The 18,513-nt window shown below is 46.5% G+C and overlaps 1 protein-coding gene across 17 annotated transcripts in view; it reads left to right on the top strand.

Moving 5' to 3' along the window:
* The first annotated feature begins 787 nt into the window (after window positions 1-787).
* Window positions 788-18,513, top strand: part of FNBP1 (formin binding protein 1) — a 78,294-nt gene continuing 60,568 nt past the window's right edge. For 5 of the 17 annotated variants that reach the window (XM_058159033.1, XM_058159030.1, XM_058159031.1 and 2 more), the window contains exon 1: window positions 789-1,237. In XM_058159033.1, the coding sequence (XP_058015016.1) occupies window positions 1,214-1,237 (24 nt within the window). In that variant the 5' untranslated portion in view covers window positions 789-1,213. Of the gene's footprint in view, window positions 1,238-18,513 lie in introns of all 17 variants that reach the window. The other 12 variants (XM_058159042.1, XM_058159038.1, XM_058159035.1 and 9 more) reach the window with 5 other exon arrangements.

Genomic DNA, 18,513 nt, shown 5'->3' with positions numbered 1-18,513 from the left:
AATTAAAGAGAAATTTCCTAACAGTGAGGACAATTAACCAGTGGAACAACTTGCCACCAGAAGTTGTGGATGCTCCATCCCTGGAGATTTTTAAGAAGAGATTGGACAGCTACTTGTCTAAAATGGTGTAGAGTTTCTTGCTTGAGAAGGGGGCTGGACTAGAAGACCTCTAAGGTCCCTTCCAGCTGTATCCTGATTGATTGATTGTAGTTGGGAGGGTTTGGACAGCGCAGGGGGCCGGCTGACCACAGGCGGGAGGAAGTGGGGTGGGCGTGACGTCCACCCGGCCAATCCAAGCAGCTGCAGCAGCAGCCCGTGAAACCACGATCTGCTTCTGGCCGAGCAGCGTTGCGTCCTGCGTGGAGCTGGTCCGCGCGGTCTACCTGAGGAGTTGGCGCATCGCCTTCCCTTTTGCAAAGCCGGCGTGGTCCGGGTATCAAGTCCGCTGCGCTTTCCGAGAGGCAGGCTAAAGGAGGGCTTTGCGCTGACCATCACCCCCCACGACCCACGACCCCCAATATCTCTCCCCACCCCACCTCCCCAGCTGCTGGCTGTTCGCAGAGGTTGCGCTGGAAGCTTGCAAAAAAGGCGCTGCCGTCTTGCTCAACCCATTTAAGGGTGGGGTGTATATATGTGTGCGTGTGCCAAAGACCCCCCCCCTCTTGCGCTTGCGCAATCCCCGGAGCCCCCTGCTCTTCCTCCTCTCTCTTTCCCCCCTCCTTTCTACACCCCCGGCGCATGCGCGCTCTCCCTTTCCTGAGCTGTCAATCTCTTCCCCCTCTTTCCTTCCCCAAGCCTTCCAGAGTTGCTGGTTGAAGCATTTATTATTATTATTTTTTTGCTCCGCACGGAGGAAGCGATGGGCAGATAGCAAGCCTGAGTTTTTTGGGTGTTTTTTTTTAATAATTAGGGAGGGGGTCCCCGAAGCGACCTGACCGACCGACAGACCGACAGACAGCCGCCTTCTCCTCCTCCTCTTCCTTTGCCTTCGCCTTGCAATTGGGCAACCTATGCCAGTTGGGCAAGCGGCTCGGAAGGGGGCTCGCCTCCGACGGGGGCAGGCGGGAGCAAGAAGAAGGGGCTGAAGACCTCCCCCCCGCTTCCCAAGACCCTTCCCTTCGCCTCTAGCCCAGCCGCTTTCCAAGAGGACCCCCCCCCTCCCAGCCGCCGCCGCTTCGCCCACCCCCGAAGCCCCTCAAGGCTGTTTGGCACCATGAATTGGGGCACCGAGCTGTGGGTAAGTGTGCCCTTGGAATTGGGGGGGGGGTGTGAGGTGGGGGGGGGGGAAGAAGAAAAATAACGGTCTGCAAAGGTTTTGGGTTGTTGGTTCGTGGGTTTTTTTGCAGCCGATCCCTTTTCCTCCCGATGAGTAAAAATGCAGAAGAAGAAGAAAAATTTGGAGGGAGGGCGAGGGCGAGAGACGCAGCTTTGTAGGGTGGTGGTGGGGATGTCCGGCCAAGCGCCTGCCTTGGTCCCCCTCGGCTGCGATTCCTTGTTTTATTTAACGTTGAATCTTTCCCCTGATGCAATCGCGAACGGTTACGAGCCCCCCCGGTTGGGGTTGAAGCGGCCGAGGCAAAAAAGAAAAAGAGAAAAATCCCATTTCTCAACCGCGGGACGGAAATGTGCTGCTTTTTTGGGGAGGGGGCGGCGGTGTGAGTCGGTGGGTTTAAGCCGATCCGTGGAAGAGGAGAAAGAAGGCTGGCTGGGGTGGGTGGTGGGGCGTGGAAGCGAAGCCAGAAAAGCCAGAGAAAAAAGACAGAGAGCTGGGTAACCTTTGTGGGGGTGTGTGTAATTATTCCCACCCACCCCCCCAAAAAAATCTGCTTGGTAAAATAATAATTTAAAAAAAAATCAGGACGGTCTAATATTCCTGCTTGGTGGTTTGAAGCCAAGGATTCCTTGGCGAGCCAGAGGCCGTTTCTTATTTTATTTTTGCGATTTATCCTGCACCTTTTTTTTTTTTAAAGACAGGGGTCTTAGATGCAGGCACCTCCCCTTCCCCGTGTTTTCCAACCGTCCGTCCCCCCGCCCCTTGCAGTGGCTTCACTAATTCCTGAATTAATGGCTTTTCCCCCGGCTTTGATTCCAGCCGCCACCGCTGCCTCATCAAAAAATTAAATAGATAGATAGATAGATAGATATAGAGAGAGAGAGCTAACCAGGTTTAGCTAAAGGGGTGCGAATTGTAAAGCTTTTCAAAGCGGTATGGATGACCTCAGCCAGGAGATGCCTCTGGCTGGTGGTGCTGAGAACTAGATCTGGATGGAAGAGAGAAGCTGAAAATATTTTATTTAATGTGGGGGGGGAGGGAGAAAAGCTGTATATATTTATTCTTTTCTGCTTCCTGTCTGCCTTTTTGTGATGTGGATCAGTTCGACTGCTTTCCTTGAAGAGTGTCTTAAGCATCTATGAGAGATGGTGTCTATCCGTCCATCTTTTTCTGCTTTTAAAAGACGTTTCTGGAATCTCTTCGAAGGGTTACCCTGTAAATGAGTTCAGGCCCCTTTCATGACAAGCCCCCCTCCCCAACTTTCAGAATTAACTTGGGGGGGGGTCCCTTCCTCTCTACACCCACAGCCGAACGAACCCCAAAATCAGCCAGCCTCACCTTGGCCTCTGCTGTGAAGCCAACCCTGTGCCTGTGTAAACCCAGAGAGTACAACTTACACATGGGTGTGTTTTATGAGCGTAGGAGCGGTGGGCGCGCTTACTCCACATGTTTCATCTTTTTTTTTTTCTGAAGTAACCGTTTTCGGGTTTGCACAAGCGAGTAACCTAATCGAATGGTAGCTGCGTAGCTGGAAAAAAATAGAGTGAAAACTAACCAGAGGTTGTAAAGATATTGTGGTGTTTGAATGCTGCCAGTTTTTCCGTTCTTTCTTTGAATATGTATTCACTGGCAAATCGGACAGAAAAGCCAAAGAATTTTAAGGAAGAATGACATTGACTTCCTGTTTCTGTTTGACGCACGTGTTCACTGGGAAGGGGAGAAAAACACACACACATAAAAGCACGAATGTGATCAAGCAACTTTTTAGAAAAGGAAAAGGAAATTAGGGGAGGGGGGGGTGACGCCCGCATATTTCATTCACTGAATTTTCTTGGCTCTCCGTAAACTGTCAGTAGATTGGAAAGGAAAGGGGGTTGCAGGGGGTTGGACTAGAAGACCTCCAAGGACCCTTCCCAACTCTGCGATTCTGTTGCCATGTCATGCGCACTTAAAAGCTTTACAGTGGATTTGGGAAGAAAATCCCATTTTTTTTGCCTCAAATATGAAATAAAGCCAGTCGCGGGCTGGATACAGGAATCTCATTAGGCCACGTTTACTCTGGATTGTTGGATGAACGTAGTGGCCTATTTTGCTAGGCCATAATTAGTGGCTTATAAAACAAGGTCCAAAACCAAATTTGCTTTTGGTTAAAGAGTAGATGGCCATTCAGCCCGAGGAGTTGACCGTGCTTTCATTGCTCGTCTTGGGGCACAAACCCAGCTTGATGTGAGGTTTTTGGTTAACAACTGTGTGGTTTAGTGTAACAAGTGACCAATCTAGGCAACAACATCCATGCCAATGAGTGTGGGATTTGCTTCCTGTTTACAGGCAGCAGCTCTGAGCTTGGTGGTTTTCTTTCTGACGTTTCATGACCCAGCTAGGGAACATCATCAGTCTATCTCTAGCATCTATGCCTTGCTCCCTGTTTATACAGCAGCAGCTCTACACTTTCTGGTTTTCTTGCAGATGTTTTCATTACCCAACTAGTAATCATCAGGTCACTAGTAATCTACTATAAAATACTAGTAATAATTAGAACTGCAGAAAAAATAATTGCTACCAACTTGCCTTCCATTGAGGACCTGTATACTGCACGAATCAAGAAGAGGGCCGTGAAAATATTTGCAGATCCCTCGCATCCTGGACATAAACTGTTTCAACCACTACCCTCAAAACGACGCTATAGAGCACTGCACACCAGAACAACTAGACACAAGAACAGTTTTTCCCCGAAGGCCATCACTCTGCTAAACAAATAATTCCATCAACACTGTCAGACTATTTACTGAATCTGCACTACTATTAATCTTCTCATCGTTCCCATCACCCATCTCTTTCCATTTATGACTGTATGACTATAACTTGTTGCTGGCAATCCTTATGATTTATATTGATATATTGATCATCAATTGTGTTGTAAATGTTGTACCTTGATGAAGGTATCTTTTCTTTTATGTACACTGAGAGCATATGCACCAAGACAAATTCCTTGTGTGTCCAATCACACTTGGCCAATAAAAATTCTATTCTATTCTATTCTAGTAACTGGTAATCATTAGCATCATCAGTGCTATCGTGTTTCCCCAAAAATAAGAGTGGGTCTTAGATTAATTTTTGCTTCCAAAAGACGCATTAGGGCTTATTTTCCAGTTAGCCCTTACTTTTGGGGAAATACGGTGCACTAAATGTATCCATCTGGCTGCCGATCTTAACTGGGGGCTTATTTTTGGGGATAGGGTTTACATTACGAGCATCCTGCAAAATCATACTAGGGCTTATTTTCCAGCTGAGTCTTATTTTAGGGGAAATAGGGCAGGACAGAGTACTGTTTGTGGAGTGGAGGAGGAGAAGAAGGGGAGGAGGCAGACTGTGGAGTCTTTGGCGCTGTCTGAACTTGGTTGTGTGCGTGCAGGCGTTTCATTACCGGTCATCAGTACTAGTGAGAGTAACTTGTTCCCTGTTTATATACAGCAGCTCTGAGCTTGGCTGTCTTCTTGCAAACGTCGCATTACCAGACCTGGTACCGTCATCAGATGCTCCCCTCCCCGCATTGACGTTTTATAAGTCCTTTGGAGAGATGTGGCTTCTATCTGCCACCGAGTATTGTGTCCTTTAAGATCGTGACGCACTTCGTTTTCCTTGTTAAACACTGTGGAGCAAGAGAGAAATGGCTACTATCTCTACTGTTTGGGGAAACTGAGGCCAATTTTTTTCTTTTGGTGTTAGGAAGAGAACCTAAAAGAGTTTTTGAAAATGACCTTGTCCCGCTCAGTGTCGTCCAGACGTAAAATGAGACTCCGGGTGCTGAAGTTTGGAGAGCTGTCCAGACTTCCTTGACCAGGGCCAACCAACTGAAGAGAGACACAACGTGTAACGCACTTGGTGCATTTTCCAACTTAGAGGCGAGGTTTTATTTTATTTTATTTATTTTATTAAATTTCTATACCGCCCTTCTCCCGAAGGACTCAGGGCGGTGTACAGCCAGAATAAAAACACAGAATATATACAAATTAAAAGAATTTAAAATGAACTTTGCCTGCAATAATCAAGACGTCGATCTATTGAAGAAGGAAGGCTGTGTTTAGAAACCGAAAGGATCAAAGAATCGCAGAATTGTTGCGTTGGTTGGTCCTCGGCATTTGCAAGAGTCGGCTTTGGAGTAAACAGCTAATTACGCGGCTGACGCTCTCTTTGAAGGAGAGCCTGTGGCGGGTCGCTGAATAAGAGAAGCCGGATGGGGGATGATGGTATGTCTGCTGGTTGCGTAGGGAATCGATGCGTGGAATGGATGATCTGGGTTAGCTTGCTACTCAAAATAGCAGGTAGTTGCGGAGCCCGGGTGGCACAGTGGTTAGAGTGCGGTATTGCAGGCTAATTCTGCCGACTGCCGGCAGTTCGATTCTGACCGGCTCAAGGTTGACTCGGCCTTCCATCCTTCCGAGGTGGGTAAAATGAGGACCCACCAGATTATTGGGGGCAAGAGGCTGACTCTGTCAACCGCTAGCCGTACAGATAGTCCTTGACTTACGGCCACAATGGAACCCGAAATTTAGGTTGCTAAGCGAGACATTTGTTCAGGGAGTTTTGCCCCGACTTTTCTTGCCACCGTTGTTGCTGTTGCTCAGGTAGTAACCCGGTGGTTAAGTAAATCCGGCTTTCCCGTTGATTTTGTTTGTCGGAAGGTCGCAAAAGGGGATCACGTGACATTGCGACCGTCATAAGTATGAGTCAGTTGCCAGGGGCCCGGACTTACGATGCTGTAACAGTCGTAAGTGTGAAAAATGGTCCTAAGTCACTTTTTTCAGCGCCATTGTAACTCTGAACTCTTGTAAGTCGAGGACTATCCGCGTAGATAGGTCTAAGTGCTATTGCTAGTCCCTGACTTATGACCACATTTGGGACCTGTCGCTAAGCGAGTCACACCTGATTTTACAACCTTTTTGTCACGGTGGTGAAGTGAATTCGGCTTCCCTCCTTGACTTTGCTGGTTGGAAGCTGGCTGGGAAGGTCATTTCATGCTACTACAAGACCCATATTCCACAAGGGAAGAGCTCCCGATGTTTCCATCTCTAAGGCTTGTTGGAAAAGCTGCTTTTGGTGGCTCTTTGAAAAGGCAGCCGAGGTGGGGACATCCACATTTTGAGGGTCAAATGTTCCAGGAAAGAGAACCGCAACTAAAACGGATCCCCAGCATGGGAGCCTCCGAGGGTTATGAGGTGGGCAGATCTAGGTCTTTCTTTATTGAGAAGATTTATATGGCCGCTCACCCTCTTTCTCTCTCTCCCTCCCTTCCTTCCTTCCTTCTTTGCCTGACTTCACTATCTCTCAGTCCTTCTTCCCTTCCTTCCTTCCTTCTTTCCTCCCTCCCTTCCTTCTTTGCCTGACTTCACTATCTCTCAATCTTTCTCTTTCTTTCTTTCTTTCTTTCTTTCTTTCTTTCTTTCCTTCCTTCCTTTCTTTCTTTCTTCCTTCCCTCCTTTCCTCTTCCTCCTTTCTTTCCTCCCTTCCTTCCTTCCTTCCTTCTTTGCCTGACTTCACTGTCCTTCAATCTTTCCTTCCCTCCCTCCTTTCTTCCTTCTCCTCCTTTCCTTCCTTCCTTCCTTCCTTCCTTCTTTGCCTGACTTCACTATCTCTCAATCCTTCTTTCTTTCCTTCCTTCCTTCCTTCCTTCCTTTCTTCCTTCCCTCCTTTCCTCTTCCTCCTTTCCTTCCTCCCTCCCTTCCTTCCTTCCTTCTTTGCCTGACTCACTGTCCTTCAATCTTTCCTTCCCTCCCTCCTTTCTTCCTTCTCCTCCTTTCCTTCCTTCCTTCTTCTTTGCCTGACTTCACTATCTCTCAATCCTTCTTTCCTTCCTTCCTTCCTTCCTTCCTTCTTTCCCTGACTTCACCATCTTTCAATCCCTCCTTCCTTCTTCTTGCCTGACTTCACTATCTCTCAATCCTTCTTTCCTTCTTTCCTTCCTTCCTTTTCCCCCTTTCTTTCCTTCCTTCCTTCCTTCCTTCCTTCTTCTTTGCCTGACTTCACTGTCTTTCAATCCTTCCTTCCTTCCTCCCTCCCTCCCTCCCATCCTTCTTTGCCTTTCACTATCTTTCAATCCTCCCTTCCTTCCTTCCTCTTCCTCCTCAGGAACCAGCCCTTGAGTCTCTCAGAGCAGCCTTTGGCTCCCTGTGTAACCTCCTTTCACCACCCAACTTGACTTCCAGCAGAGAAATCCAACGTTCTCTTTTTTTCTTGAACATAAAACCGTCCAGGCCCTTGTTCTAATGATAGACTTCAACAACTTGTGGCTGCTGTGTGTGTGTATTTGTGGTTATGGAAGGCAGCCTTTTCTCTGGTTAGTTTTGGAAGGGCTGGTGGGTAGCGTTGAGTTCAGGCTTTAATTTTCTACAATTGGAAGAGATGGAGGGGTATTCGGTCTTCGGTACCATGAAATGCTTAAAATTCGGTTTGGTTTGAAACTGGTCCTTCTCTGCAAATCGCACAAAGCCACATGGGGCTTCACCAGGCTTTGGCTACTAAGTCACACTTGGTTTAGAGCAGCAGTCACCAACGGGTGGTCCGTGGGCCACTGGTGGTCCGCAAGAAAATGTTGGTGGTCCACAGAAAAACTATTTGCATTTTTTTTATATTGCACTAAATCAGGGGTCCTCAAACTACGGCCCCTGGGCCAGATACGTGCAATGAACGTTTGTGTTGCTGCAGAGAGTCTCCCCCTTCGGGGTCTTTTTTTGTGGGTCAGAGGGGGGCAGAAATTCCGACTTGGGGTCTGCTTCGGCCTCCTGGTGCAGGGCTTTGGGTGAAAGCTGGAGGGAAGAGCAGCTGGTGGCGAAGAGCCGGAGGGCCTTGTTCCAGTGGGACTGCATCATAGCCTGGAACTGGCTGACCATCTCAGCCCGCTGAGCCTCCAGGTGCCGGTACCTGGCCTTGCACTCCCACAGGTCTTCCCTCTGCTTGGAAAGCCTATGCTCCTAGTCCTCAGTGAGGTGCTTCTGCTGAGCCTCCTTCTCGGCCAGATCCAATTTGAACTGAGCTGCTTTGCCAACTCTTTCTCGTGGTGGCTGCTTAGCTCCAGCAACTGCTTCCTGTTGGGGGCCTAAGGAGCCCAGGTGGGCAGGCGAGGAGTGGCTGGGAGGGGAGGGGCGAGTAGAGGCCGGTGAGTGACATCGAATTGGCCACACCCATCCAGTCACATGACCACCTAGCCACCCCCATCCAGCTGGTCATTAGGCAGATCATATTAGTGGTCCGCGGGATTTAAAATTACGAATTTAGTAGTCCGTGAGGTCCGAAAGTTTGGAGACCTCCTGGTTTAGAGCATCAGTCAGCTAAGTTATCAAGTTAAAAACTTCCATCACTGGAAGGTCTCAAAAGGGGATCGTGTGAACCCGGGAACACTGCAACCGTCGTAAATATGAGTCGGTTGCCAACTATTGGAATTTTAATCATGTTACCCAGAGGATGCTAAAATTGCTGCTTTAACTTCGAACGGACACTAAATGGATGGTTGTCAGCTGAGGGCTATCTGTATCAGCTCAAACTTTCCCCCTCCTATAGTCAAATGTCTGGCTGCTTAATAGCGTAATCCATTAATTGGCCCATCCCGAAAAATCCATGTATTATTTCCCTGCTGGTTGATTTGCTAGGAAACATCTATTATATCTGCTGGGTTTTCTCGGCGCTTTATTTATAAACCGGTATCTGATAAAAATGCCAAACGTCATATCCAATTGTCTGGTGACGAGCATGAAATCCATAAATATGGATTTGAACAGGCAAAAAAGCTTTGGGACATAAACTGTTATTACCCAGCGATTATATTCAATCTTATTTGTGCACCAATAAATTATAAAAGCTGTGGGTGGATGGGTGTGTTTGTAATCGAGAACTTTATTCGTTTCCAGTTAATTCCTGCTGCATTTAACAACTGCCTTTTACACTAGAAGAGGGCCGTGAAAATATTTGCAGATCCCTCGCATCCTGGACATAAACTGTTTCAACTCCTACCCTCAAAACGACGCTACAGAGCACTGCACACCAGAACAACTAGACACAAGAACAGTTTTTTCCCGAAGGCCATCACTCTGCTAAACAAATAATTCCATCAACACTGTCAAACTATTTACTGAATCTGCACTACTATTAATCTTCTCATAGTTCCCATCACCAATCTCTTTCCATTTATTTATGACTGTATGACTATAACTTGTTGCTGGCAATCCTTATGATTTATATTGATATATTGACCATCAACTGTGTTGTAAATGTTGTACCTTGACGAAGGTATCTTTTCTTTTATGTACACTGAGAGCATCTGCACCAAGACAAATTCCTTGTCTGTCCAATCATACTTGGCCAATAAAATTCTATTCTATTCTATTCTATTCTAGACAAATTCATATTGGAGCAAAGCAAACCTCTTGTTCCCTCGTAGCCCATTTGGAGATTTTGAACTTTTTTTTTTTTTAAAAAAAGATAAAATCGTACTGTATCCTTTTTTCAGGCGACGAAGCAAAAAATTAATTCGATTGGACGGTGTATCATATTTATTATATTTTTAAATTAAATTGATAGGGTGCCCATCTCGCTGTCCGAGGCAGTTCTATGCACAGGTAGTCCTTGATTTATGATCACAATTTCCAGAATTGCCCCCCAAAATGGTGATCACATGAGGTCACAAAGAAGAAGGGGGTCAACTTATTTTCCAAAGCATAAGAAGGCAGGACGAGAAGTAAAAGGATGGGAACTAACCAAGGAGAGAAGCAACCTGGAATTAAGGAGAAACTTCCTAACAGTGAGGACAATTAACCAGTGGAACAGCTTGCCACCAGAAGTTGTGGGTGCTCTATCACTGGAGGCTTTTGAGAAGAGACTGGGCAACCATTTGTCTGGAATGGTCTATCTAGGAGCTTGAGCAGGGGGTTCGACTAGAAGACCTCCAGGGTCCCTTCCAGTTCTATTCTGGTTGATTGACTGTCTGTATAACAGGGAATATTCTTGCCACAACCGTGGCAAGAAAGACTGTACAATGGGAGCAAAATTCCTGGTGGATTTGCAGGATTTTGAACTCCCAGAATCCTAAAATAGCACCTGTACACCCAGAGTTACATCCTGACCCAAACTAGAAGACGCCCAACGGAGGCACGTTTGCATTTGAGTCAAATCTACAATCTTATGTGGGGGCTGCATTTGCAGAAGCCGTGAGGCATGTTTTAACCCACCCTCCTGACTCAACTTCCTCTGGAGCGGGGGAAAAAAAATCCTTCTTCTTCCTCTGAATTTCCACAAGCAGTTTTGTGTCTTCAGTGCATTTTAGAGTTCGAAGTCGTTTCCGAGTTGTGTTTCTGTCAAACTGATTCAGACAACCAGAAGTACATATATTCGTATCACAGTTGGTTGCACGGTCTGGATTTGCTCCCTCCCAAGGAACCTGGGATAACCAAATCTTTTGATTTTTTGATTGTGTCAGAGCTACCGTGGCAGGAGGTAAGCTGTGCCAGGGGACCTGGGGCCAGCCGCTTTCTCTCAGCCCTAGGAAGGAGACGATGCCCAGCCATTTCTACCAAACCTGGCCAAGAAAAACGGCAGGGGTTTGTCTCAGGCGGCCTCTGAGAATCGGACGCGATTGAACGGAAGCAAAAAAATAAAAGTAAAATAAGGAGGAAGTTGAGTCGTGACCCTGATTAGCAACTGAAGAAGCCCAAAGCACTTAAATAGTATTTTATTTTAGCATCGCAGAAAGCAAACGTAGTAGATGGCTTTTTTTTTGTGGGGGTGGGGCGCATCATTTTTAATTTTTTGCATTAGCGCCTCCTTGCCTTTTTATACAAGATCGGCCCTGGTTTTATGCAGGAAAAGAGAAGTCGTGGGTGCTGGAGGTTTTCAAGAACAGAAATTTCCCAGAATGGTATAAGATCTCCTGCTTGAGCAGCGGGTTGGACTAGAGGACCTCCAAGGTCCCTTCCAGCTCTTGTTAATTCTAAGAAACATGATCGTGAGAACATGTTAGCCAGTGGAACAGCTTGCCTCAAGAAGTTGTGGGTGCTCCGACACTGAGACTGAACAGCCGCTTGTCTGGAATTGGATAGGGTCTCCTGCTTGAGCAAGGGGTTGGACTAGACGACCTCCGAGGCCCCTTCCAACTCTGTAGTTCTGTGTTTTGTTTTATTTTGTTGCACTCAAGGGGAATTGATTTACCTCTTTTCTTCTCCTACAATGAGGAAAGGAGGGGGGTGTTGTTGGTTTGTGTTTAAGGCCCCGGGTTTCCCCGAGGGCAGGAGAGCAAAATAGGGAGCTGCGTAAGTTTTTTTTGTATGTGTGTGTGTGAAGTGAGGCTGCAAAACCAGGCGGAGAGGAAGAAACTGAGAAACAAAAGGAAGAGAGAATGGGCAGGAAAATAGCCCCCCCGGGGCCAAGAATGTGCTTCCTCCATTTTCAGGACTCTACGTAAAAGAGATGAGGAGGCAGGATGTACATACAACAGGGTGGCCTTGAGGTAACATGCACCAGATGCAGGGACCCATCGTACTCGCATCCCCATGTTCCACAGCCTTGCAAATGTTGTAGAACTGCCGTGGCGAGCATGGGAGTTCAGAACAAAGCTTGGGTTGCGGAAATATTTCTCCTTTTCGTTCTTTACTTCCTCCTCTTCTTCCTCTTCCCCCCCCTTCCTCCTCTGTGCAGCCACCAGCACTGCTGAGTAGCAGGCCTGCTCCTCCTTCTCTTCTTTCTCTTGCTCCTTCTCTTCCCCATCCCTCCTTCTTCTCCTTCCCTTCTCCCTCCTCTTCTTCCTCTGCCTCCTTCCCTTCTTCCTCTTCCTCCTTCTCTTCCCCATCCCTCCTTCTTCTCCTCCCCTTCCTCCTCTTCCTTCTCCCTCCTCTTCTTTCTTTCTTCCTCTTCCTCCTTCTCTTCTCCATCCCTCTTTCTTCTCCTCCCCTTCCTCCTCCTCCTTCTCCCTCCTCTTTCTTCTCTTCTTCCTCTTCCTCCTTCTCTCCCCATCCCTCCTCCTTCCCTTCATCCTCCTTCTCCTCCCCTTCCTCCTTCTCCCTCCTCCTCCTTCTCTTCTTCCTCTTCCTTCTTCTCTTTTCCATCCCTCTTTCTTCTCCTCCTCTTCCCCCTACTTCTTTTTTCCTGCTTATTATCCATCTCCTCCTCTTCCTATCTTTTCCTTTTTCTCCTTTATCTCCTCCTCCTCCTGGAACATGGCATGAAAAAAGCAATTTGATTTTCTTTCCTTTCTCTCCTCCAAGTTTCTAGATCTCATGACTTTTTTGGGGGGGGAAAACCCCTCTGGAAAATGCACGGGTGACTTTGGATGAGCTGAACTCAGAACGAACAATTCCTAGGACTTAGGGCATGTCTTGGTCACGCTGAGCTGCAGGAGGAAATCTTATTGAACATGTCACATTTTAAAATAAAGCTCAAAAAAATAGAAAAAAGAGCAACACTTGCTTTATTTGAATAATTAATGCCATTTGCAAAGTGCTCCCTATTTTGTCCGAATAGATGCTGTGGCAGAGTTTTAAAATATAGTAGCTCTCGGGCAGATATGCTGATATAATTTTCTCCCGGCCACAAAAAAAAAAAAATACTTATTTTTTTTGCCCCGTGGCTCTCTAATTTATGCTTGAGATTCTGTTTTAAGAATGTAAGCAACAAAGAACGCTTCTATGCTTTAAATCCTCTTGGGAAGAAAATATGAGCGGCTTTGTGAAAATAAAACCAAAACACAGCTTTTTCTGTTTCGTTTTGTTTTGAAAATCGATTCCAACTGGATAGATGCATATTTTAGCAGGACTCACACACACACGAGTTAATGCTTTTAAATCATAACAACCATCGGCACTAAACAATTATCTCTCCTTTGGGTTTGAAGGCTGGACTCCTCTCCATAAATCGGTTCAGGCCGCCAACAGAGTTCATGGTGAGGGGTGGGGATGGGGGCTCTGCAGTCAGGTCAGGGCACAGCCGGTTCACACCGGTTCGCACGAACCGTTGGCAGAAATATGACCAAGGCCACCAAACCGGTAGTGATGGCCGACTGGCCAACGCTCCCGAACCAGTCCCCGGGTCGCCGCTCGCTCATACGCATCCCATACGCCTTGCAAGTCCGATGGGATGCGCATGCACGAAGAACATGGCGGCGGCGGCAGCCGCTTTTTGCGCAAACTCTGGTACTTTTCGGCGGCTTGTGGCCAGCCGGCACAGACACAAAACAGCTCTCTTTCCAGCAGCGGCGGCTGGCTGGGGTCCGCTGAAGACTGCGGTCGGCTTGCCTTCCGGACTCTGGACAAGCCACCGCAATAGGTAAGCAACCCAAACTAGGGGACCCAAACCCAAACTAGGGCCGCTAAAGGAGGGGAAACGGGGGCAACTGGCAAAGGGAAGGCGGCGGTAGATAGGTGGAAATTCCAAAAAAATTCCTACCTTTTCCTGTGGGCGTGGCTAGATGGGGGGTCATGTGACTGAATGGGCGTGGTTGTGAATGACGTCACATTGGCCACAACCACTCAGTCACATGACCTCCCCCCCCCACCTAACCACGGCCATCGAACCGGTAGCAAAAAAATTTGAAACCCACCACTGGGTTAGGGGTACCCATCCTCTCTTAGCTGCTTTCTGCTGGTTGCAAAATGAGAACTACCTCCTTGAAAGAGCTCAAAAAAATAATAATTCCGAAGCAAATAATAATAATAATAATAATAATAATAATAATAATAATAATAATAATAATAATAATAATAATAATAATAATAATAATAATAATTTATTTTGTATACTGCCCTTCTCCCGAAGGACTCAGGGCGGTGAACAGCCAAAATAAAATACAAAAGAAACAATACATACAATACTAAAAAACAACCCTTAAAAAACTTATTCAAATGGCCAAATTTAAAATATAATAACGCCCTATAAAATTGACAGAAATTTAAAACCCATAAAATCAAATTAAAATTTTTTTAAATCAAGCCAGTCCAGCAAGGCGGAATAAATAGGTTTTAAGTTCACGGCGAAAGGTCCTAAGGTCAGATAGTTGTCGAAGTCCAGGGGGAAGTTCGTTCCACAGGGTAGGAGCCCCCACAGAGAAGGCCCTCCCCCTGGGGGCCGCCAGTCGAAAAAAATATTGGATGAAAATACATAGCTGGATACAGGAAGTAACAGGTTCCAGATAGAATACACACCAGAGCTGTTCCTTCTAGGACTGATGAAAGCAAAATATGAAAACACAACAACATATATTATTTTACATATGACAACGGCGGCAAGATTGGCATTTGCGCAATGTTGGAGAAGCTCAAATACCCCCCTCTGAAGAGTTCATAATTAGAAAAATATTGGATTGCGCCGAGATGGACAAAATGACACTTAAAGGATGGATGGATTCGGATTTTTATGTAATATGGCCTCTGGTGGCTCAGACTGTTAAGACAGTCTGTTATTAACAGCAGCTGCTTGCAATTACTGCAAGTTCAAGTCCCACCAGGCCCAAGGTTGACTCAGCCTTCCATCCTTTATAAGGTAGGTAAAAAGAGGACCCAGATTGTTGGGGGCAATAAGTTGACTTTGTATATAATGTACAAATGGATGAAGACTATTGCTTAACACAGTATAAGCCACCCTGAGTCTTCGGAGAAGGGCGGGATATAAATGCAAATAAATAAAAAAAAATAATATAATTGGGTCGAAAATAGGAAGAAAGGGAAAACAACAGATAGTAGAATTAGTAAGAATTAGAAATTCAAATTAGAATTAGTAATATAATTTAGTAAAATTATATAGGGTATAGGAGAACGCGAATGGGATGATATGTAAATGGTCACGGTCATGCACAAGAGTTGAATGAAAAATGTTTGTTAACATTTAATAAAATTTATAATAATAATGAAAAAAGAAAGAGTTTGTGGAAATGAGGAGGAATTCAGGAGTGCAATTGGACAACGATGAAACATGGAAACAAGGAAGCACATCGCTTAAAAAACTGGGTTGTGTTTTTTTTTCTACCTACGGCTCTTTCTGCAAACCCTCCGATCCATCTTAGATAAAGTTCTGCGTCTTCTGCCTTGTGGTTTCTTTTTTCAAGCTTCGGTTTCCTTTGCTGTGCAGGACCTCATCAGAACTTCCTGTGCGCGGCAGATCTATTTCTCTTCCCCCCACACAACCGCTTTAAACTTTTAAAGTTAGAATTAAGAGATAGGCAGAAAATATCAGCGGAGGGGGGTGGGGAGAGAAAAACACTTTGCAAGGGGAGAAAAAAAACCCCCACTTTTGAGAACAATTAATCAGTGGAACTCCTTGCCACCGGAAGTTGTGGGTGCTTCATCCCTGGAGGTTTTCAAGAAGAGACTGGACAGCCGTTTGTGTAAGATTCGTGATGGCGAATCTATGGCACGCGGAGCCATTTCTCTGGGCTCCGAGTCATCACCTGTTGCTTTCCTGGGTTCCGGTGTGCGGCCAGCTGGTCTTCATGTGTGCGGGAGCGCAAAAAACCAAATGAGGAGCCACCTGGTGTGCATCTCTTCCAGTTTCCAGTGTATGCATGCCTGCCGGTTAGCTGGTCTTCACCTGCCTATCCACCAGCCAGATAGTTTTCGTGCGCGCATGCACGCCAGAAACCAGAAGACCAGGTGGTTGGTGCACATTCACGTGATAGAAACCGGAAGAGTAGCTGCCCAGCGTGTGCATGCGCACTGGTCAGCTGCTCTTCTGATTTCCAGCACGCGTGGCGCACGCATGGGCACTGTTCTGTCCCCCTCACCTCAGTCGAAGTGATGACTTAATTAGCCGGCAACTATCAGCTTCTGGCAGCAAACTAGCAAGCGTCTGCCAAGTGTCTCTGTTATCTCTCTTGATGCCGATGAGTCAACCAGGAACAAACAGTACTTCAGCTCGTAGTTAATCAGTTGATTTGCTTGCCACGAAGGGGTATAGCAGCCCTCGCTGCTTTTATATCCTGTGGGGTGTGGCTCCGTGACTCAGCACTTCCTAGGCCTGCCCCACCCCTGCTTCTGTTGTTCCCGCCTCTCCTGCCTACGAAACCTAGGATCCAGCCAGGCCTGATTGCCATCAGCTGGGTCTGAAGGCGTGGCCTGGGGGGGGGAAGAGTCAGGAGATGGAGGCCTCGTTATCTCTTCCACCTGGCCTGCCTCTGGCTCCTGGAGCTGAGCCAGGGAAGCCAGTGCTCCAGAGGTAAGTCCTGATGCCCTTCCCCCTCATTTTCCGAGTCACTTTCTGGCAGGGGCCCCGGCTTGGGGGGCGCAGACACAACAGGCACTCTTGTTTCGGCACTCGGTGCCAAAAAGGTTTGACACTGGTCTAGGGTCTTCTGCTTGAATGGAGGATTGGACTAGAAGACCTCCGAGGCCGCTTCCAACTCTATACTCTGCACAGGTAGTCCTCAACTTCTGACCACAGTTGAGCCCAAGATTTATGTTGCTAAGTGAGACCTTTGTTCAGTGAGTTTTGCCCCATTTTGCGACTTTTCTTGCCACACTTCTTAAGTGAATCAGTTTGAGAGGAGGAGGAGCAGCGAGATCCTTTCGGATTTTTCCAGAGTGAGTGGTTGGCCGGTCTGAAAAATGCCGGATTTATCCTTGCCAGGCCAGATTTCGGCTGGAGATCTAATTGGCGTTCCCTGAGAAATATTCTTCCTGGATAAAAAATTCCTGTTATTACAGCTATGAAGTAAGCATACAATGACCCAACTCTTTCGGGAGGCAGGCCTGCAAACACAATGAATTTTATGGATGTGAAGTTCCAGTAAATTATTCATTTGCTTGCCTAAACAACGGTCTGTTTCTTCCTTTCGGTGCCTCGACGTTCTTTGCAAATATTTTCCCTTTTTTTCCTTCTTCACCCACTTCTGTACATTCATGGACGTCTGAAGGGGCAGTTTGTTCACTTGGGTATTTCCTAGAAGTTTTCAAACCTTCTGTAAAGAAGAAAAGTGCGCGAGGAGGGTTGGTTAGGGTGAGCAGTTTTGTTGGATGGAAACAGCTGAAGGTATTTGAAATATGTGAGTAATTTGACAGGATCCTTTTTGGTTTAATGGGATTTGTTTCTATTATCACTGCTTATTCATCAGTAGTCCTCTTAAGGAGGTAGATCATGCTGGGGTTAGATATTGGTCCTCTTTGACTCACAACCACATCTGCGAGCAGAATTTCCGCTGCTAAGCAAAGAAGTTGTTAAGTGACTCATATCTGATTTTACAACCGTGTTTTTTTTGCCCCGGTTGTTAAGCAAATCATTTCAGTTCTTGGCCTGTCAGCGTTGGTGGAGTGTTCTTAGTGATTCCTTGATTAGGATGTTGCTTACTGTTAGCTTCAAGTTGTTGGTATATAATCAGACAGGAAACCCCACTCCCTTCTACCACTGATGATGTTACCTAGTTGGGTCATGAAACGTCTGCAAGGAAACAACCAAGCTCAGAGAGCACCAAGGACCCCACAGCCCTCCTTCTCCTTCTCCTTCTCCTTCTCCTTCTCCTTCTCCTTCTCCTTCTCCTTCTCCTTCTCCTTCTCCTTCTCCTTCTCCTCTTCTCCTTCTCCTTCTCCTTCTCCTTCTCCTTCTCCTTCTCTTCTCTTCTCCTTCTCCTTCTCCTTCTCCTTCTCCTTCTCTTCTCCTTCTCCTTCTCCTTCTCCTTCTCCTTCTCCTTCTCCTTCTCCTCCTCCTCTCCACACACCCTATTCTCTTCTACCACTGATGATATTCTCTAGCTGGGTAATGAAACGTTTGCAAGAAAACATCTAAGCTCAAAGAATACCCAAGGTCCCCATTTCGGGGAAATGCCTTAAAAATCGCTTTTTTCATTCAAAAGCCCCCATCACGTGAGGCTCTAGATTAATTCGACTGGCAGAAAAACAAGATTGAAATATCCACCTTCCATTTTGTAGCCAACTCCAATGGCAGGGTTGTTGTGTGTTTTTTTTTTGTCTACAGAAAGTTTGTTATGGTACTTGTTTCCACTCCTGTGATGTTTCTAGAACATCGGATGATCTTTTGAGTAATTGGCCAATCTTTTGACGGAGGGGAGGGTCGGGAAATGCGACTGAATCATAAGCACCATTTGATGTGTTCTAGGAAATTGGGAGGCATCATTAAAATACTTCCGAGGGAAGCCGGGGGGGGGGGTTTAAGAGAGGAAGTTATATGGTTGAGAAGAGAGACATTAAAAAAAAAATGCTTTTGGAGGCTCCAAAAAGGCATGTTTTCTTTCCAATCCATTTTTTTCTTATTTTCTTTTT

The sequence above is a fragment of the Ahaetulla prasina genome, chromosome 16, assembly GCF_028640845.1.
Source record: "Ahaetulla prasina isolate Xishuangbanna chromosome 16, ASM2864084v1, whole genome shotgun sequence".
Lineage (NCBI taxonomy): Eukaryota > Metazoa > Chordata > Lepidosauria > Squamata > Colubridae > Ahaetulla > Ahaetulla prasina.
This window is presented reverse-complemented; position numbering and strand designations above follow the sequence as displayed.